General features: G+C 40.4%; 1 protein-coding gene across 3 annotated transcripts in view; it reads right to left on the reverse strand.

Moving 5' to 3' along the window:
* The window catches only part of ENTPD4 (ectonucleoside triphosphate diphosphohydrolase 4), a 91,348-nt gene that overhangs the window by 21,346 nt on the left and 47,291 nt on the right, over nt 1–22,711 (reverse strand). For 2 of the 3 annotated variants that reach the window (XM_089692481.1, XM_089692482.1), the window contains 3 exons: nt 19,476–19,579; nt 19,027–19,086; nt 16,281–16,435 (listed from right to left, as the gene is read on the reverse strand). In XM_089692481.1, the coding sequence (XP_089548607.1) occupies nt 16,281–16,435; nt 19,027–19,086; nt 19,476–19,579 (319 nt within the window). The remainder of the gene's footprint in view (nt 1–16,280; nt 16,436–19,026; nt 19,087–19,475; nt 19,580–22,711) is intronic. The other variant, XM_089692483.1, reaches the window with a different exon arrangement.

Genomic DNA, 22,711 nt, shown 5'->3' on the forward strand with positions numbered 1-22,711 from the left:
TCAGAATTCAATTTTAGCACAACTTATTGCTTGGAACTCCTTTTCAACTGTCAATTTGGACTGAAGTGTGCAGTCTACAGATAGGAAGAAATGAACTTGGGATATTTATTTAAAGGGTATCAATCATACACAAAAGGTTACCCAACACTAATACATAAAGATACACACCACAAAGAGCTTTAAGCCAATCCTTCTCAATCTTGTGTGCCTGCACAGTACACCAAATATGGACACATTGGGGTTAATTTACTAAAACTGAAGAGTGCAAAATCTGGTGCAGTTGTGCATGGTAGCCAATCAGCTTCTAATGTCAGCTTGTTCAATCAAGCTTTGACAAAAAAACCTGGAAGGGGATTGGTTTCTATGCAGAGCTGCACCAGATTTTATACTCTCCAGATTAACCCCCGGTTCACATCTATGCAGCCATGTGGACCGCATTTTGCACGGGCACGAGAGCCCATTCATTTGAATGGACTCCCGTGCCACGCAGGGAAGAAGTCCCTGCACTTCTTTGGAAATTGCAGCCCGCACAGGAACCTCGGTTCCCAGTAAGGTTGCGTTTCCCAGTGCGGGCGGCGTGCCATTAGAACTAATGGCACCCGCCCACAGGTCCGCATTTCTCTGTGCGGGTCGGATTTTCGCGTGGATCCGCAGCAGCACCACCCGCACAGATGTGAACCTAGGGTTAGTAAATCAACCCCATTGCTTACAAGAATCCATACTTTAGCTTCAAATTCACTTTGCAAAAATAAAATTCACCTAGCTTAGTGAATATGGTGAAGTTGTGCTGATAATTATGAATTGGCTCTTCCAATGGTTTCAATATTAATTATAAACAGACCCTTCCCTTGCTAGAGAGCGATCCATAAGGAAACAAAGGGATTCCCATTTCTGAACACTCCTAGTCAGAGGAGCGGTGTCTAGAACACCTCTGTAACTGAATTATAAACTGCTTCACTACTTGGGATTTCGGGGCAGCAAAGGCAGGGTTGTTATCTCACTACAGCAAGTTAAAAGCTCATGGATATCTGGCAAAATCAACAAGTATGTGTCTGTGTCTGAAGCATTTCTAAAAACACAAAACATAGGAAAATTGGGCATGTAATACAGAAGTGTACTTCATATTATTAATTTTTGTCTAGCAATACACTAATATCAAGATGCTCTATGTTACTACAAAAAAAGTCTGAAGCAAGGGTCCATTTTTAATTTATAAAAGAAAAGAACCACAAAGAAGTGAGAATAATCTGCCCATTTCTGCAGACGCAGAGAAAATATTTACACAACATATTTCTTTTTTCATTGCTAATTGGCCGATTTCAGCTTTAAACCAAGATTATTGACAGGTCATCCCTTCTATCACAAGTCCAATCTAAAGCTCTTTTGAGAACTTTCATTTCAAGAATATTCGTTTGATTTTCTAATCAATGGTGGGGTCAAATTGATGTTTGTTTTTGACCGCAGTGACAGGAAAACTGGAAGGGGCAGGAAGGAAAACTTTTCTCGATCAAACAAATTTTTGGCCGGTATATGTGGTTATCGTTCAGAAATTACATTCATTTTTAAAGCAAATGACAATTTTGGAACAACATTCGTTCATTCACAGAATGTCCAAAGGATTTTCGTACGACTTTTCGTACGAATATTCTCGTCCAAACATCTACATGTGTATGGCCAGCTTTACTCACTTAAGATGTATAAGTGGAGCCATGCAAATCGCTACTTTATGCCCAACTTGCCAACTGTGTATCCAGAACATGTGTATAGCACAGGTATAGCTCGATATTATAAAGTCATTTCAAACGGCAAACAGTTGAGTAGTCAGCTATCAACAATGTAGTGTATCACATTCATGGCCTTTAGCATAATGGCATGCATCAACAATAAAGTAACCAGATAGGTATTGGCGAGATAGGCTAAAGAAGCAATTGCCATGACCTGTCTGAGTAGAATTTCTTATTGATTTTTTTGTTCCTTTTGCCCACCTTATTATATATTAGGTTATGAGCTCGTATTGCTAACTCAAGCCCTAATCTACAAAAGTAAAGTATTCCATGTAAGGCACTGATGATGATCATCTTATCCGAAACAGCCATATGCAGTCTGGAATAAATAGCTACATACAATTAGGTTGCCAGTGCTAGAAAACTACGATTCTAGATGCAAAGTTAACCATAAGGGCTCATGTACACGGAGCGCTTGGAAAACTCTTCTGAACAATGGAAACTGACTGCTGGAAAACGTAGGTCAAAAAACATCAGTTTAGCCACGTTTGCATAATGCGTTTGTGTTCAGAAGCATTTTAAAAGATAACCTCAGGAGACCCTCCCAAATGCCCAGAATGCACTGAAAAATAGTAAATAATTAACTATTTCAGACATTTTTAGAGAAATAGAGAGAGCAGAAGCAGAGAGAGCAGTAAGTGTTGAGATGACCTGTCTTTTCTGGTTGTATTCACTATGGATCCCATCATGAGCATAATGCAGCACGTTCTACCATTTTTTCCTTCACGCGAAACCTGCAACTGACTGCACTGGTGTACCGGGTCCATTTGAATACATGGAAAACGCTTTGCATGCATTTCTGACGATGAAAAAAGGCTCTGGACAGCATCTGGATATGGACCAGTTAAAAAACGCTTCTAAACGTGGTTAACCGCGTTTACAAGCATTTGGTGTTTGAAACGCCGGTAAAATCTACTCCTGAACGCAAGTTTGCTGCGTTTAAAAAAAACGACTGTGAACTCAACTGCCTGTAAATGACTGTATGTACATGGACACATAGGAAAACATTAGGGAGCGTTCAGGGGCTGCTGGAAAAACGCTGAACAGCTCCTGAATGTCAGTTTAGCAGCTGCAGTGTATATGAGCCCTAAGAGCATAAAGAAATAATCTGCATGGCCCTTCCCACTACCCTAAAATGAGATTTAAATCCCTTATTTTTTGGATTTGTGGTGAACAGATTACTTATAAACATCTGATTTAAGGAAGCTTTACTGTGCTTCACAGAGGATTAGTGTAAGGCTTTTTGGTTCTTTTGTAACCTACTGATAAACTGTAGTTATACACTCACATAAATGTAGACAACACTTTGCAAATCTTTTTCCGTTACCAATCTGCTGCTACACTAAAGCCATAAATAATACAGGACTTTTCTATCCCATTAAGTGTAAGTAGCTGATGCTTTTTCTTTTTACTATGCTGCTAATAACAGGAACAAGGATTGCCTCAGTGCTGCAACTGGTGTATTCAGCAATGTGCTCGCACTGTGTACACTATTTGATTTACTTCATTCCAGCTGTCATAAAACACATTACCCCACAAGGCTTGCGGAAAGAAAATAATAAGTGCCTGCAGAGAACATGGCTGACAGCTTGTCACAGGAGATTATCTGGAAATTCCTTCCTGTAGAAGGGTCTTAATATAAAAATGTGTGGGACATTCTATTTTCCCATGTAGATGTATTATCTCTTGTTGGAGAATTACAATCTGGTATGTGGCTTGGCAGACTTGAGCACCCAGAGGGAATAATGCCACTGCATGGCCAATCAGTATATGAGGGAAGCTGCATGGGCTCAAAAACTTCACTACAATCAATCATCATAGACACATCAGATAGGTCCATTACATGTTTGTTATATCTTGTGTTTAATTTCAACACTGATAGGGCTCATTTACACGTGCGGTAGAGTTTACAGCGAGTGTGCTCTCAGCACAAAAACAATGGCCACCCAGCGACGCATATGTGCAGCATGTAGATGTTAAAGCCGACCATTCTGCTGCCACATATATTTATTAAGACAGTTGCAAGGGGGTTACGTTTATGTTCACACTATCCTGCATGGTAAAATGCAGTGTTTTACCATGAAGAATGGTGCAGTGTTGGCTTCGTCCAGGACCAGTGTGAGTTGCTTGTCAGCATTATTTGAAGTGTCGCTCAGTGACACTTCATTCATGTCACTATTTGCTGCATTTTTCCGCACTGCACCGGCATTGTTGTGTGAATGGGACACACAAAAAAAAATCATTTATCCAGTGTAGAAGAATGCAGGTCGCCGCACATAGTGTGCACAAACCCTAACAGGCCTATCTGCCCAGAAAAAGTGGCAGTTACAGGGTCTGGGACAAACAATGTAACAAGCACCAGGGTGCTTTTAGTGGCCAGCATTTATTCATAATGTTTAAAGCTTTTTCTCCAAACAGGCAAAAAAAAACAAAACAAAAACAAACTGTTGCTGTAACTGCTTAGTGGGTGTTAGCCGGAATAATTTTTTAAATTTGTTTGTCATTGATTTAAAGTCAATTTAAAACTACATATTATTATTATCCGTATACGGGATTTATATAGCGCCAACAGTTTGCTCAGCGCTTTACAATATAGCGGGAGACAATACAGCAATGAAACAGTTTAATACAAGAGGGTTAGGAGGGCCCTGCTCCTTGGAGCTTACAATCTAAGATGTCCAATTAAGACTACCCTATTCACAGGGTGACAATAGTGCTGAGCAACTTCACTCCAGAATACTACAGTAATATCACCCTATTATAGGAAATGGAACAAGTACATTACAATTGGCAGTATCAACTTGTAAGAATTTTTTATTTTACAGGGGAACACACAAAAGCAAAGGCTGTTATGATAATGCCCTTTGTTTTTGCTTTAACTGCTGATCAGACTGGTCCTACTATCTGTATGTGTGTAACACAGAAAGAAGATATAAAGTGCTTCTGGCAGGGATGGATATGAACTTTCCAATATTCCAATTAAAGCACTGCCAAAAAGTATCAGAGCTTCATCAAATAGTAAAATAAATACCACAATAAATCATAGGCCAGAACAGCTCCAGCACTTGAGGGCCAGGATTTTGGTAACTAATTGCTGAGTACTAGAAGAGAAAAAGCAGCCCTAAAAATGCTAGTTGCCATTTGTCATGATCGAGGAGCTTCAATAGTCTGCGTCCATGAAGAAGGGAGATTTAGATTGTAATCTAATTTCAGTGGCTGCAAGCTTGTCCCAGGTTAGTGACTCAATGTCTTGAAAACAAAGACAGCCAGGCAGAAGGGGAGATGGGAAATCACAGTCCATGTATTTCTATCAGTTCAATTCTCCTTTTTTGCCAGTAACAAAATATGCAAGGTTAAGATAATGAAGCAAAATTATAGCATGTGTGGACAGTTCGGGCTGTAAGTGGTCCTGATGTCTGGGGCTGTGCAGCCATGAGGTCAAATCATAAAAAAGCACTGGAGGACAAGCACATGCAGGAAATAATGGCTGCTGTGAGCACAATAAATACTGTACAACTGGAACCCAATATATGAAAACAAAGCAGACACAAACAAGCAACAGCAGTAAAGCATAGATGAGAAAAGACTTGCCAGAAACCCAGCGAAAACAACAGTAAATTAAAAGTGCACCTGTCACAAATACTGGAGAAGAAGTGACAGTTTGCCTGATTTATAAAAACTGCAGGAAAACACAGCATCCTTCTACTTTCCTTCTTCCAACTTTTATAAATCAGTATCAACCACGACATAGGTAAGAATTAAAGTGGACCTGAACTCAAATTGTTCTCTGAAAAAAAATCTACCTTTTCCCTTGAAAAATCAATAATCAATATTGATTTTTTTGTGTTTCACCAATATTTTGGGTTGGAGGTTTGCTGCTGTAGAGGATTAATATTATTGATTGGCGCTTTCTTTTTGTATGTTTTCTTTTCCCTTGAAAGCCTGCTGAAAAATAGCAGTGCACTTCCTGATATATGTGCATAGGAACTCCTGTTCTGCATCCTCATAGCTGTATATGTGCAGTACAAAATATAAGGCACGGCTGCCTCTGACTGTCAGTCCTCATGAGATTGAAGTGGGATTTGATGATGTCACTACTATGATGCTCACTGTTCACCTTGCTGGAGAGGAAGCTGTACCTGAGGACCTGCAGTGCACGGATCTCCCTACATGTTTCATTCATTCAGTGGAGCAGTGCTTCCTCCACCTTCCCTGCACCAGTCATCAGGGTTCCTACAGGCAATACTAATGATTAGTCCTTTGCCTTCCCTGTCCAAAGACTTCCACATTTCAGGTTCTCTTTAACAGGGAAATCAGAGTGCAACCTTTTAAAGCAGAACTCCAGGCAAATAAAAAAGGCACAAATTAATGCAGCTCTGTAATTAATAATACATAGTTAAATGTATTTTTAATGCAAGCAGTGCAAGTACTTGAATTTAACTTGGTATCAGCCTCTTCCAATCTACTGTACAATCTGCATGTAAGAGCTCAGGGAGAGTATTGGAGAAGCAATGCAAAGAGCTAGTCAGTTGTGCTGCAGTACAAGAAGCATGCTGAAAGAAGGAGAGAGCAGAGTGGCACAGAGGTGAGCTCATTAGCTCATGCCTGTCCTTTCACTAATTAGTTTCTGGGTGGACATGGAAATGGTCTTGTAACTAAAAGTGAAACTGCTGCAGAGAAAGATCACACATCCCCTATCTTGCCAGGTAGCACTGTACTGTGGACCATAGCTGTGTAAATCTCAAAATTGGATGGACAGAAATACAAATTATTTTTACTTTTTTTTTTTAAATACTTTTAGGTATTTAATTGAATATTTAGCTGTTCGTTTGGAGTTCAGCGTTAAGTACACATTCTTTATTATTGTGACATTTACCCAAAAAGTAATTTGAGATAATTTTATTCCAATTTAATTTTCTTGCTTTTCCATGCTTTGATTTTTTTTGTACAGAGTTGTGTTAAAGTGGTTTTAAACAGAAAACATTTTTTTACCTTAATGCATTTCTTGCATTAAAGGCTAAGTTCAGGTTTTGTTTTTAAAACCAGCTCCCCTATGCACCAATATACCATTAAGTACCTTAGTTGCAAAATTATACAAGTTCTCTTTGATCTGAAGAGCAAGGCCTATCCTTAGCCTATGGTAAATTGCTTAGAAAGCTTTTTCAATTCCTGGAATGTAGACAGAGGAGCCAGTAGGACCTCAGAAGCAGATTACCAGCTGATCACATTAGTATACACATCAACTATTTTTTCACAGCATCCCCAGGATCTCTCCCGTGTGCATTTGCCTGGCTACCCCAACGTCCCTTCAGACAGGCTCAGGCCGCACGTAGCCCATTGGACACCCCTGATGTAATGCAAGGGCCTGCTTGAGAGTGTACAATCAGATTGTATAGTGTATGGCCACATTTATACACCTAAAATTAACTAGTTTTAGTGTCATTAAACGGCACACCAAACACAGAAAAAAACACATATTTTGCCACATGAAAAAACGGGTGACAAATGCAGCAAAACACGCAGGAAAAAATGTGCAACTTGTATCATGCCAAAATCTCACATGAGCTCCTTTGCCACATGTAGCGCAGCCCATTGAAACCAATGGGCTGCCCTATGTGTGTCACTGGAAAAATGACCCAAAAAACATGCGCTCCCTCTACTCTGTGAATGGGGCCTAAAACTGAAATTGGTGCATTTACACACAACAAAGAGGCTCCATTCACATCTGTGTGTTTCTGAACGCATCGCAACCTGCACAGAAAATGCACGCTTTACCATGCGTTTCAGAAACACGCTACAAATGTGCATCATATTTGTGTTGTCATTACATGTTAAAGGCACCTCAAGTGCGGCAAACGCACCAAAAACTTCAGTAACGCACCGTGCTCCGCTCCAAAACAATTTCTTGAGCTTTTCTGGGGTGATTGTTGCATGTAGGGCAGACCATTGAAGTGAATGGGCTGCCCTATGCTTAACAAGTGAAAATGCTCCAAAACACCCAAAACAAACGCATGTGGGAATGTGATCCACTCCCTCCCATGTACTTGTATAAAGATGGCCATAGACTATGCAATCTGATTGTACAATTTCTATATAATATCCTTTAGAACTATGGAATAGAAGGACACACCTGAACAATCAATTCCATTTGTATCAAATCAGGAAGGCCCTTGTACTACATAAGAAAAATTAATAATAGCGCCTATGGTCAAAATTATATAACTTACTAATAGTGTACCAGCTGCAAAAAATCACCATATATAAAGTGTACCAATAAATAAATAATTTGCGCTAGTAAATGTGTATAAAAAGAAATCATCAAATCATAAGTCCAGAAAAAAATATATACAGTTGCAAGAAAAAGTATGTGAACCCCTTGGGATTACGTGGAGTTTTCCATGAATTGGGCATAAAATGTGCTCTGAACGTCATCTAAGTCACAACAATAGAAGAACACAGTCTGCTGAACATAATACTACACAAACATTAGATGTTGCCATGGTTTAATTGCACATAACATGTAAACATTCACAGTGCAGGGAGGAAAAAGTATGTGAACCTTTGGACTTAATACCTGGTTGACCCTCCTTTGGCAGCAATAACCTCAACCAAACGTTTCCTGAAGTTGCAGATCAGACCTGCACAACGATCTGGAGTAATTTTGGACCACTCCTCTTCACAAAACTGTTTCAGTGTAGCAATATTCTTGGGATGTCTGGTGTGAATCGCTCTTAAGGTCATGCCACAGCATTTCAATGGGGTTGAGGTCAGGACTCTGACTGGGCCACTCCAGAAGGCGTATTCTGTGCTGTTGCAGCCATTGTTTTGTTGAATTTCTTGTATGCTTTGGGTCATTGTCCTGTTGCATCACCCATCCTCTGCGGAGCTTCAGTTGGCGGACAGACAGTTGTACGTTTTCCTGCAAAATGTCTTGATAAACTCTGGAATTCATTTTCCCATCAATGACAACAATCCGTCCAGGCCCTGAGGCAGCAAAGCAGCCCCAAACCATGATGCTCCCTCCGCCATGTTTTACATTGGGGATGAGGTTTTGATGTTGGTGTGCTGTGCCTTTTTTTCTCCACACATAGTGTTGTGTGTTCTTCCCAAACAACTCAATCTTGGTTTCATCTGTCCACAGGATATTTTGCCAGTAGTGCTGTGGAACATCCAGGTGCTCTTTTGCAAACTTCAAACGTGCTGCAATATTCTTTTTGGACAGCAATGGCTTCCTCCGTGGTGTCCTCCCATGTACTCCATTCTTGTTTAATGTTTTCCTTATTGTAGATGTGTCAACAAAAATGTTAGCATGTGCCAGAGATTTCTGTAGGTCTTTAGCTGACACTCTGGGATTCTTCTTTACCTCATGCAGCATTCTGCGCTGTGCTCTTGCAGTCATTTTTACAGGACGACCACGCCTAGGGAGAGTAGCAACAGTGCTAAACTTTCTCCATTTGTAGACAGTCTGTCTTACCGTGGACACATGAACATCAAGGCTTTTGGAGATACTTTTGTAACCCTTTCCAGCTTCATGCAAGTCAACAATTCTTGATGGTAGGTCTTCTGAGAGCTCTTTTCTGCGAGGCATGGTTCACATCAGACAGTGCTTCTTGAAACCAGTAAACCTAAAACAGGTGTGTGTTTTTTAAGGGCAGGACAGCTGTCAGCAACACATCCAATATCATCACACTGATTGGAGTCAAGGTTGGCTCACTCCTGGCTCCAATTAGCTCTGGGAGAAGTCATTAAGCTAGGGCCTCACATACTTTTTCCTCCCTGCACTGTGAATGTTTACATGTTATGTGCAATTAAACCATGGAACATCTAATGTTTTTGTAGTATTATGTTCAGCAGACTGTGTTCTTCTATTGTTGTGACTTAGATGACGTTCAGAGCACATTTTATGCCCAATTCATGCAAAACTCCACGTAATCCCAAGGGGTTCACATACTTTTTCTTGCAACTGTATATGCCAATACCACAAAAAAATAAAAAAACTTTTAAGTGCAAAAAACTTTTGTGCAAAAAAAGTGTCTAAATATGAAAAATTTCAACAAAAAACCTTGATAATAAAATGGCAGATCATCCATAAATATATCTTCAGAAACAGAAACTCTGCAACACACCGATCCTCATCGATCGAAATAACAGGATGAAAAACTTTGTAGTTAATCGAAAATCCACTTCTCCAATAGATAAAGGACCACCTTCAAAACGTATCCATGGGGGGAAATGCCAAGCACTCGAGAGAAACAGAAAGACTTCATGGTGCAATATTATAAAAACCAATTCCTTTATTAGGTACTCATTGCACTTACTCAAGAGGTGTCCCAGCCGACACCAGCATCAACAGCATAACAGCAATCACATAAACGAGCCTGGCTACTCAGCACATGCGCAGTAACTGGCAGCCAAAAACGTAATGACGTCACATCAAGCTCCGCCCTACGCGTTTCGTCATCGACGTCCTCACGGAGCTCCGTGAGGACGTCGATGACGAAACGCGTAGGGCGGAGCTTGATTGATGGGACGTCATTACGTTTTTGGCTGCCAGCTACTGCGCATGTGCTGAGTAGCCAGGCTCGTTTATGTGATTGCTGTTATGCTGTTGATGCTGGTGTCGGCTGGGACACCTCTTGAGTAAGTGCAATGAGTACCTAATAAAGGAATTGGTTTTTATAATATTGCACCATGAAGTCTTTCTGTTTCTCTCGAGTGCTTGGCATTTCCCCCCATGGATACGTTTGAAGGTGGTCCTTTATCTATTGGAGAAGTGGATTTTCGATTAACTACAAAGTTTTTCATCCTGTTATTTCGATCGATGAGGATCGGTGTGTTGCAGAGTTTCCGTTTCTGAAGATATATTTATGGATGATCTGCCATTTTATTATCAAGGTTTTTTGTTGAAATTTTTCATATTTAGACACTTTTTTTGCACAAAAGTTTTTGCACTTAAAAGTTTTTTTATTTTTTTGTGGTATTGGCATATATATATTTTTTTCTGGACTTATGATTTGATGATTTATTTTTATACACATTTACTAGCGCAAATTATTTATTCCTTGTACTACATAGCTGATGGGAGGAAGGTGGTATTGTAATAAGGGAGATGTAGTCCAGAGTGGTGAACACACCCTATCACACCCTCTTCTGTGATGCAATCAGGAAGTGAAGGCTTCTGGGAAGTGGCTTACAGGATGTGAATGCTGAGAGACCATCTACAGGAAATTGTGCAATCTGAAAATCCGTTCAAAATCTCACAGAAACTGACAAAAAATTAAGCGTCTTGTGGATGAGGCAAGTGAGAGAAAAGCACATTGGGATGGCTGGACCAAAAATGGCATTGGAAAACGCTTCTATTTATTATGAAAAGTGAAATTCTGCCCGAAAAGATGAACTTATCCTTTAAGGTAAAGTGTCCCAACATTTGTATCACCTCCTCCCCTCCTAAATACTTACCCAAGTCTTAATTCTATCCAGCACTGTGTCTGTCTGCAGCAGCTCTCTCCTCTCTAACAAGACGGAGAGGCAGCAGCGGAAGCTATAGGCAAGTGAGCAAGTAAGTATAACGTTTCTTATTTTAATTTACAAAAAAAAAAAACACATGAAGATTTACAACCTCTTTAAATGCTCCCCTAGCAGTTATCTATACAGCAGGGGATCTACTTAGCATCCCTACTTAACATCTAGGAAACCTCAAACCTGCCATTCCTGTTAGTTTCCCAGTTGTAATACTGATCTAATGGCTTCAATGCTTTCTAAAACATGGGCTTGGAGCAAGTATGTAGATTTGGAATTTAATTTTGTTCAGGGTCAACATAGAAGCCATAGGATTTTCAAGAATACCAATTAACTAGCCCTTTCAGAAAAATGGTCAGCTGTGGTAGCCCATGTAAATTTTCTCACCAGGAGGATAAAGTAGTACAGGGAGAATGTAAACAAGGCATTGCCGATTATTGGAATACAAACCTGCACTCTGCTACCCCTTCTGTGGAACAGGTGCTCTCCGCAAAAACACTTACGCACAGAGGAGATGGAAACTGCTATACTCCAGGCCAAGGGCAACTACACAGCTACCCGTACCCAATCCACATGGGAATTATGGTTGCACGCACGAGAGAATATAAGCTTTGTTTATTGGATTTAACTAAAAAAAATAATTTACACTTAAGAAAAAAATCTTTGAGCATGGTAACAAAGCTGGTCATTTGATTTCTTACCTTGCTAGACCTGATACGACTCCCACTTCCATTCCCTGTATTTACTTACCTACTGGTCATATTGGTATCGCTCCTCACGAAGTATTAGATGCCCTCCTGTCTTTCTATTCTTCCCTATATAAATCCACAAGCCATTACACAGACCTACTTGACTATATACAGTCATGGCCGAAATTGTTGGCACCCTTGATATTTTTCCTGAAAATCAAGTATTTCACACAAAAAAGGTATTGCATTAACACATGTTTTGCTATACACATGTTTATTCCCTTTGTATGTATTGGAACAAATATAAAACAGAGGCAGAAAAGCAAATATGACATAATGTCACACAAAACCCCAAAAATGGGCTGGACAAAAGTATTGGCACCCTTAACTTAATATTTGGTTGCACACCCTTTGGAAAACATAACTGAAATCAGTCGCTTCCTATAACCATCAATAAGCTTCTGACACCTCTCACCCGGAATTTTGGACCACTCTTCCTTTGCAAACAGCTCCAGGTCTCTCTTATTGGAAGGACACCTTTTCCCAACAGCAATTTTAAGATCTCTCCACAGGTGTTCAATGGGATTTAGATCTGGGCTCATTGCTGGCCACTTCAGAACTCTCCAGCGCTTCTTTGCCATCCATTTCTGAGTGCTTTTTGACGTATGTTTGGGGTCATTGTCCTGCTGGAAGACCCAGGATCTTGGACGCAAACCCAGCTTTCTGACACTGGGCCCTACAGTGCGACCCAAAATCCTTTGGTAATCCTCAGATTTCATGATGCCTTGCACACAGTCAAGGCACCCAGTGCCAGAGGCAGCAAAACAACCCCAAAACATCATTGAACCTCCACCATATTTTACCGTAGGTACTGTGTTTTGTTCTTTGTAGGCCTCATTCCGTTTTCGGTAAACAGTAGAATGATGTGCTTTACCGAAAAGCTCTATCTTGGTCTCATCTGTCCACAAGACGTTTTCCCAGAAGGCTTTTGGCTTACTCAAGTACATTTTGGCAAACTGTAGTCTTGCTTTTTTATGTCTCTGTGTCAGCAGTGGGGTCCTCCTGGGTCTCCTGCCATAGCGTTTCATTTCATTTAAATGTCGACGGATAGTTCGCGCTGACACTGATGCTCCCTGAGCCTGCAGGACAGCTTGAATGTCTTTGGAACATGTTTGGGGCTGCTTATCCACCATCCGGACTATTCTGCGTTGCAATCTTTCATCAATTTTCCTCATCCGTCCACGACCAGGGAGATTAGCTACAGTGCCATGGGTTGCAAACTTCTTGATAATGTTGCGCACTGTGGACAAAGGCAAATCTAGTTCTCTGGAGATGGACTTGTAACCTTGAGATTGTTGATATTTTGCCACAATTTTGGTTCTCAGGTCCTCAGACAGTTCTCGTCTCCTCTTTCTGTTGTCCATGCTTAGTGTGGCACAGACAGACACACAATGCAAAGGTTAAGTGAACGTCTCTCCTTTTTATCTGCTTTCAGGTGTGATTTCTATATTGCCCACACCTGTTACTTGCCCCAGGTGAGTTTACAGGAGCATCACATGCTTGTAACATTCTTATTTATCCGCAGTTGTGAAAGGGTGCCAATACTTTTGTCCAGCCCATTTTTGGAGGTTTGTGTGACATTATGTCGAATTTGCTTTCTTTCCTCCCTTTTTTTGTTTTGTCCCAATACACACAAAGGGAATAAACATGTGTATAGCAAAACATGTGTTAATGCAATACGTTTCGTGAGAAATACATGATTTCCTGGAGAAATATCAAGGGTGCCAACAATTTCGGCCATGACTGTAGGTCACAGATATATCTCCCGTTTTTGTCCTCTTATACAAGGGGAGAGCTCCATGCCCCACTGTCTGTAGAAGAGATCGAACTTGCCATCTCGCAGCTGTCCGCTCATAAGACTCCAGGCTTAGATGGCTGCCCATCTGAGTGGTATGTTAAATGTACCTCTAATTAGTCTTTTCCTTCCTCATACCTTTACAGAAGCATTAGATGCTGGAGTGCTTCCTTCATCTTTGAGGGAAGTGTTAATTGTCCTTCTTTTAAAACCGCATAAGGATCCCCTTAAATGTGACTCCTATAGTGTAATTTCCTTAATAAATGTGCATATTACCATTTTGTCCAAAGTTCTGACGAATCATTTGGGTGCAGTGGTTGGAAGACTGGTACAGGGAGACTAAGGGGGCTTTATTTCTGGTAGTTCTACTAGAGTGAATATCCACAGATTATTCCAGAATCTTCAATACCCTCATGAAGGCCTCCCTGCTCGGGTTCTTATCTCCTTAGATGTAAAGCCTTTGATAGTGTTGAAAAGCTCTATCTTTTTTCACTATTGCAACGGTATGGTTTTGGCCCCCATAAAATTGCCTGGATTTTCTTTCTCTATACTGCCCCTATGGCCAGGATTAGGGTGAATTCTGTTGCCTTCCCCCCTTCTCTTTACATTGGCGATAGAGCCACTTGCAGTTCGTATTTGTACTTCTTCCACCATTAAAGGCCTCCCAGTTGGTATGATTGAAGAATGTATATCTCTGTATGCAGATGACACTATGGTTTATCTCGCTGACCCATCTGATTCTCTTGTCTCTTTATTGCATGTAATTGTACTTTTTGGTAATTACGCTGGCTTCCGGGTGAACTGGGAGAAATCCAGTCATTTCCCCAAAGATCCAGCTGCTGTTTCAGCAATTCACCCGGATTCCAAACTGCAGGTGGTTACGTCATTCAGGTATCTGGGGGATATAATTCAGTTGCCCATGCACTCTTATATTGCAAATAATGTGTGCCCTTTACTTTCCCACTTGAAACACCAAACGGAGCAGTGGATGGATCTACTGTTGGATCTCATGGGAGGGTCAATATTATAAAAATGATTTAATTACCTAAATTGTTGTATATTTTGGCTAATGCTCCTTGTAAGATACCTAAATCCATTTTCAGACAAATTGACACCATTTGTACTGCATTCTTTTGGTGCTGCAAAGTACCTAAAATTGCTTTGGAGGTCCTGCGCCTACCCATTCATATGGTGCAACTTGCCTTTCCTAATTTTTATTTGTATTACCTGGATTCGAAACTGGTACATGTTCATGATTGGCTACATCCCACCTCAAATAATGCATGCACTACCATGGAGGTGGCCATCTACTCCTCAGTGGAAACGCTTCATAATATTGCCTAAAGGGACTGGGTTCCCCCTCGTCTGGGGACCATGATGCTGCATAGCACACTCTCTATATATTTCATACTTTTGTGACCCATATAACAAAGGCCCCCTGGTCAAAATCACCTAATGGCCCACTCTGGTTTAATCCCACCTACAGTGAACTATACTCCCTTGCCTGATCTGCAGAGATGGGTTAAATATCTTTGTCATATTTTTGCTCCAAAAGGGCCTTAAAGTCCATTTCTTTCCTACGAGAGGAATTTGACCTATCTTCATATTATGTTTTTTTATTACCATCAGCCTCAACACGCTATTCGAGCACAATTTTGTTAATTAGACAACCCTCTCCAAATCTCTCCCTTGGAAAAACAGTTACGTCACCCACATACTACTAAACCTATCTCTGAGTATTACTCTGTGCTTATGACTGATTTCAACCCTAGATTTGCCACTGTTCAAGCTAGATGGCTCTCCTTGGCTATAGAACCTACTATCTCAGACTGATCTGATTTTAGTGATACTTTTAAAGCATCCGTTATCTCCTCAAAAGATAGAATTATTCATCTGAAACTCTTTCATCGCTCACATCTTACCCCTACTAGATTTTGTTCCAATAACAGTTTATTGAAAGAAAATTTATATACTAGATTATATAAAATGGGGTTACGCCCTATGGCAACCCGTTTTAGAGGCTGTGGCCAGGATGCGGACTTCTTGTACTGCTTCTGGTCGTTTTCTTTGGTACTACGGTTTTGTAAAGATGTGGGATAATTTATTTCTTCTGTAAGGCCTCCCCAATATTTTAGATCCTAAAACTTGTCTTCTGGGAGTTTTTGGGGATGCAACTTGCTGTAATATGCTAAACGGTTGCTGCGTATATTGTACTTCTATGCCAAAAAGGTTGTCCTGCTAAGCCTACTAAGCAGTTCATAAGAAAAAACATCTGAGGTATCTCTGAAACCTCAGTGATAATGGTATGAGCAGAAATCTGCGAACTACTGGGTTTATTTTTCATTTACTTTTGTTATGGCTGGTAATGGCAACAAAAGCAAGAAGCAGAAGAGGAGCAAATAAAAAAAGGAGTAAAATATTACGGATAATGACCTGCTGGAAGGAGGCAAAGCTTACACTTTTAGGTACTTCATATGCAATCTGAGTGGAGACACCGCCCATATCCAAGATGCCCACTGTACGCTTACGTATGATGGCGTCCTTGTGATCACTGCCAGGCACATTGACCTCCACCAGTGCTTCATCTTCTGTGGGGGTAAAGAAGTTCCACAAATATAATAAGTACAAACATAATAAATACACAAACAAATAATGCTCATGAGTTTCCGAATATATTAAATGACTTCAACCCATAGTAAAGTTGTCTTTTAGAAAATTCCCCACATCCTTGAGTTCATTCCATCTGGAATAATACCTAATCTCAGCCATGAACTGAGATCTGTTCTCTGACAGGGTCCCGACTGGCTTCTGTGTGGTGTAGCCCTATTTATTTATATGGGTAATTCATACTTATGGCAGCCTGTGGTAATCCCTCGGAGTACAGTAAGAATAAGGGTCGAGCAGGACATGTCAGAGGAAAGATCACTGGATTTGGGCTGAAGGTGGGAAATAAATAACAGACAACTTCACTAAAGGATCCTTAAAACAGGAACTGTAGTTTTTTTAAGATATAGGTCCTAAAGAGGTTTGTGTAAAGTGAACCTGACTTGGTCTGATAGGTTTTTGAGATAACCAAATATGACACGTGGTATCTGCAAGTACTGGTGTTAAAGTGGTTGTAAAGGCTCATATTTTTTTACCTACATGAAGTCTATGCATGAAGGTAGAAAACATTCTGTGTACAGCAGCCCCCTCAGCCCCCCTTATACTTACCTAATCCTGATCCAGTGGTATGCGAGAGAGACTGGCTCTCCAGGGTCTCTCCCACCTGATTGAAGGAGATAGCAGCAGGAGCCATTGACTCCTGCTACTGTCAATTACAGTAAGCCAATGAGGAGAGAACAGGGGCGGGGCCATGTATGTATGGACAGACAGAGCAGAGGCTCAGGAGCAAGCCTACTTGGGTGTGCCAATAGCAGCAAGCTGCTTGCTATGGGGGCACTAAGCAGGAGGGAAGAGCCAGGAGCGCTGGTAGGGGACCCAAGAATAGGAGGATCGGGGCTGGTCTGTGCAAAACCACTGCACAGGGCCGGCAAGTATGACATGTTTGTTGTTTAAACAACAAAGAAAAAAATCATCCTTTAATATTACTTTAAGCCTTCAATTTGATTCTCACCCCTTTGAATCTTAGGCCGTGGCTGTACATGGGTCCTTGAAGTCAAGATTAAGGTGTTACAAAACCCACAACAGTAAAATACGTCTGTATATGCATTAAAGCATTCTTGTTATACTCGCTGTGGAACCTAAGGGGTTAATCCTCTGCACTGTGTAAAAATGCTGGTTGATCCGGACTCCTGATCCCCCCCTTCTTCCAATTTCCCCCTCTTATCTCCTGATAAGACATATCGTGTGGAATCACCCTGCACATTCTCAGTTTGGTGTGTATAGCTAGAGAGGCTTATTTTTTTCCTTGGGAGGGTAAATGTGATCAGCACAGGGCCAATCAGCACTATCCAAACAGAGGTCAGGGGTTCTGCATCCTCCTACAGCAGAATGAAAACTACTCCTACAAGTTTTAACCAGTGCTCAGCTGGACACTGATAGAAGTCACAAGACTGCTATAACTGCTGATGAGAAAAGGTATTTAGCAGTTTATATTTACTAAAAGAATTGCACTTCCATGTTCTGAGTACTGTGGGAGACCAGATATAGTGAATGCAAGCTCTAATGAGCGAGGTCCTCTGAATCCTCCTGTATTCATTTGTACTGTAATTGTACTGTCTGCCCTTATGTTTTAAAGCGCTCCGTAAACTGTTGGCGCTATGTAAATCCTGTATAATAATAATAATGGAGGGTACTGGGTTTAGTAACACTTTAAGCACCCCCCCTCATACCACTCTTAAATGCCAGAACTTCCATATTGGACAAAAGTACCAACTCTCCAGTGCCTCGAAGGAGTCAATACCAGGGAGAGGCCAGGGGATCAGGTGTGTGAATGACCTATGGATAAAGTCCCGGAAATGCAGCCCTCCTCAGATGGGGAGATCAACGAACTGCAAGAACGCACACAGGTGGCGCAAACACCTAGCGCATTATCCAAAGTTTATTATAAAAAAAAATTATGTGGGCAGTAGATATTTGGGTATTTGAAAGGTGAATGGAGGATTGAAGAGTTTTGTGCCAGCAGAAGGCAGGGCTTAATCTCAATGTGGGCAGACATGGGGGCCCAAATGCAGCCTGTGTCTAAGCAACCAATGGACTGCACGAGCAAACCAAAATTGATTTGGAGACCGAACAGTGTGTCTTATTGTTTTTAAAACGTAATTTTATATTATATAAAACTAGTTGGTCTCTAATGTGTATTCTGTGAAACACTCAAACTATGAATTGGTAACCGGAGATCATGTGATCTAGGCTTAACGTCTTATGAGAGCAGATTTTAATGAAAAGGTGACTTAAGATGTGATGACTGCATTGTTTTCTGGGTTTTTTAACCTCTTTATTTTCCCCTGATGTCCCTGCCAGTAACACACTTTTTGTCCTAAAGCAACAACACTCATCCTGCAGTGTCTATGGAGGAGAAAAGTGTTATTGCTATTGAACACATTCCCCTCTCCATAACATATTTAGCAGATCAAAAGGAAGCAAATAGGAGAAGTTTAGTGTTAGGATTTACATATACTGTATGTCAAACAATGACAGAAATATATAACAGTATGTGTTCAAGAAACCAACTTACCATCGTCTAAATGATCAAAACGCCCCAAGACAAAATTTATGCCGATCCAAGCGTAAACGCCTACAAAATCCAACAAAGACAAGTCAGTCTTTAAATCTAGAGTAACTCACTGTACATCAATGTGCCTTTTTTTAATACAAGAGTGTGAAGAAAGAACTTTTGCCTACAGCAACCAAATTCTCCTAATTCTCCAAATGCATCATGAGAGGAGGAATCTGATTGCTACAGACAACAAAATCAGTTCCTCTTTCCAGAAGCTTGCTAAATGCTGCTAAGAATTATGTGCAGACAGCACATCTGATGATATACTAGTGATATACAAAAGGGGGCTAGTGTTCATACATCAATTCCCTTATTATAAAGGGAAGCTTTCAGGATCATGAAATGGTAGCATTGTGTGGGTGTATAAGACTTCCATTGATTGCTGTGCAGTTGTCTGCTTCACATACCTTCCTGCTTCCCAGAGATGACCTCAGCGTGGGAGTCAGAGAACAGAAAGTCGTAATGTACCGGGATATCAGTCCGCAAATCTTCAAGTATGGCCTCCTGCTGGCTGAAACAAATAGATGCAGTAAGTACATGCAGGCTGTGAAGATGAGAAGGAAGGGGGCAGGTTCAGCTTTACCAAAACATGTAAACATTGCTGAATTTTGGGAGTGTAAACCTCAAGCCACACAAAAGCAGAAGCTAAAGGCAGCACAGTACAAAATGTGGCCAGCGTCTGAGAAGCTGTAAATGTATCAGGGCATCTCCAAGCATTTCAGAAATAGAAAGGAAAATCTCTGCAGATGTGAAAATATTTTTTAAAGTTTTAAAAGTTTTTTTTAGGTTTTACCAGCATATCAATCATAAGGGCTTGCTTAGACTTCTACGTTGAAAACTGCAGATCAAAATGCAGTGGAAGGGGTCTTGGAGGATCATCACCGTAATCTATTCAAAGAAATCCCAAACTACTTTGTACAAATGTATGGCAGTGTGGTGCCAAATGCACTGCATCACCAACACTGATGTGTGTATGACCCTTTCCCAAGCACTGGTCCAAATTTAAATGAGCTTTTACAAATGGTAAAAGCATGGTGATGAACAAGAACTAAACCAGGGACCTAAAAGGAACATTTCAGGTTGGAGATGGGCTTTAACTCCCCTAAATTCCAGGCAGACATACATGTCAAGAGCTTAATGCTTGGACAGCTCATAAATGCAAACAGCAACATTGGTTCATAAGGTGCATTTGGTCATATCTTCTTCCACCATACCCCCTACTACTGGGGACTGTCCATCAAAAGAATGAACTGATAATCAGGCACACGAAGCAGGAGACAGCAGGTCTAAATGGGACCTCTAAATGGTGTTTGTGTGTGTAAGGACATCTAGATGCCTGCTATGCATGGCTAACTAAAGTTTAGTTTATTTAAATAAAACTAGGTTTTCTTTACATTGTACCTGTGCTTTTGGTAGCTTCTGACAGCCCACTTATAGCAAGAACAATGTTCAGAGGCTCCTAATATAGAATACCAATTAGATTAGCCATTCTCAACTAAGGTTCTGCGGAACCCTAGGGTTACTCTAGTGCCGGGGTTCTTAAACTGGTTCCATGGACCCCTGAATGGTCCATGGATAGGTTTCAGGAGTCCATGAGGGCCAGATAAAAACATTTACATTCACTTTATAACCCTCCCCCTGTCCCAATGAATGGTTTCCCATTGAAAGAATTGAGAGAAAATGCTTATACTGCTTTTAGCATTGACCACTAAGCATCTCCTAACTCATTGTTGGCCCATGTTTACCATTTAAATTTGTATCATCATGGGGTTCAAGGGGACACAAAAAATATTAAGAACCACTGCTCTAGTGTATTCCTTGTGCTGCCGCTGACTGATCTCCCATTTGATGGTGCCTGCATAGTTTTGTTATGCACTACCACTTGGAAAAGCCATTAGCAGGACACTAGTGAAATTTTTAGTTATCTGCAAAGGTGACATTCTGACCACCAAAGTAAGGGCGGAATTCTTCTCATTTACCCCTTAAAAATTCAATTTAGCAGGGGTTCCCTGAGACCTGAACATTGTTCCAATGGTTCCTCTGGATCAAAAAGGTTGAGAGGCTGAAATAGATGCTTTCATTATTACATCCAACAAAGCAAAAATATCCACTTGGCTGCAAACAGCAGCTCACAGTAAGTTGGTCAGAAGACAAGACCCTTCTGTATCTTGTATAATAGATGTCCTTGCCCAATTTGGTGACATTAAGCCAATTCTGGTTACAAACAATGAGTTTATGGGCAGATCAGAGCAGACACCCACTGCAAATCAAGGTTCATGGAGAATAAAATCTACAATTAAAAAGTGAATACTTATGAGCTACTATGTCTCAGATGTTCAGTATAATATGTGCAATAGGTGGTAGTGAACTACCTGTTGTGTTAGGTGCGCTGGCACTTTCACAAACTCACTTAATTGTGTATATGTAAATTGATTAGACGTAACTATAATGCCGCGCTCCTACTATAAATACTTAATAATGTACTGTATATCACTCGTATATATCAATAAACTAAATAAATTAATAATATATAATAAATATTAATACAAATCAATAAATTAATTAATGTGATATAGTGAATGAAAATCAAATCATAAATATGCTAAATTGTGCCATTAGTGCTCAAACAATATTGTCCATGCCATATTCCAATTTCATGATTAAATAAAAAGTCTTTTATATCTTTGTGCAAAAGTGCATACAGAAATGAACAGTCTTATATATCTTTGTGCAAAATGTGCAATGTGCAGGTGAACTCCTTAATCCCTCTTTCCAGGTGCCGTGTAGTCTCAATATGTGCTCACCTTAATATTTGCCCAAATGAATTTAGGCAAATAGACTTGTACTCCTTCTTAAGAAGGAGGTGTTCCCAGGAGGGGAAATAGGAGATACTGATACCCCCTTTTCAAAAATCTATCTATGAGTGGCCACGTGGATGATTTAAGAGGAGATTATAGGAGGAGGATCTGAGCAGGTCTGCACATCCATCTGGAATACTGCATAAAGGAGCACTATCCCACCAGTCCTAGAAGGACTACAAATCTATTTGCCTAAATTCATTTGGGCAAATATTAAGGTGAGCACATATTGAGACTACACGGCACCTGGAAAGAGGGATTAAGGAGTTCACCTGCACATTGCACATTTTGCACAAAGATATATAAGACTGTTCATTTCTGTATGCACTTTTGCACAAAGATATAAAAGACTTTTTATTTAATCATGAAATTGGAATATGGCATGGACAATATTGTTTGAGCACTAATGGCACAATTTAGCATATTTATGATTTGATTTTCATTCACTATATCACATTAATTAATTTATTGATTTGTATTAATATTTATTATATATTATTAATTTATTTAGTTTATTGATATATACGAGTGATATACAATACATTATTAAGTATTTATAGTAGGAGCGCGGCATTATAGTTACGTCTAATCAAGGTTCATGGAGATGTTCAGGATTTCCTTGCACCATCATTCCCTGAAAATGGAATTGGGTATTTCTGATTGGGGCATAAACATGCATGTTCTGGCATTAGGAGCATGCATGTTTAATTACTATCTTAAGGAGAACTGACATTTAGAAACTAGCTGGTGGGCTCGCATCCAAATGTTTGGTGTATGGCCACCTT

This window comes from Staurois parvus, unplaced genomic scaffold, assembly GCF_062004578.1.
Source record: "Staurois parvus isolate SC_StPar_1 unplaced genomic scaffold, SC_StPar_1.0 ptg000586l, whole genome shotgun sequence".
Taxonomy (NCBI): Eukaryota; Metazoa; Chordata; class Amphibia; order Anura; family Ranidae; genus Staurois; species Staurois parvus.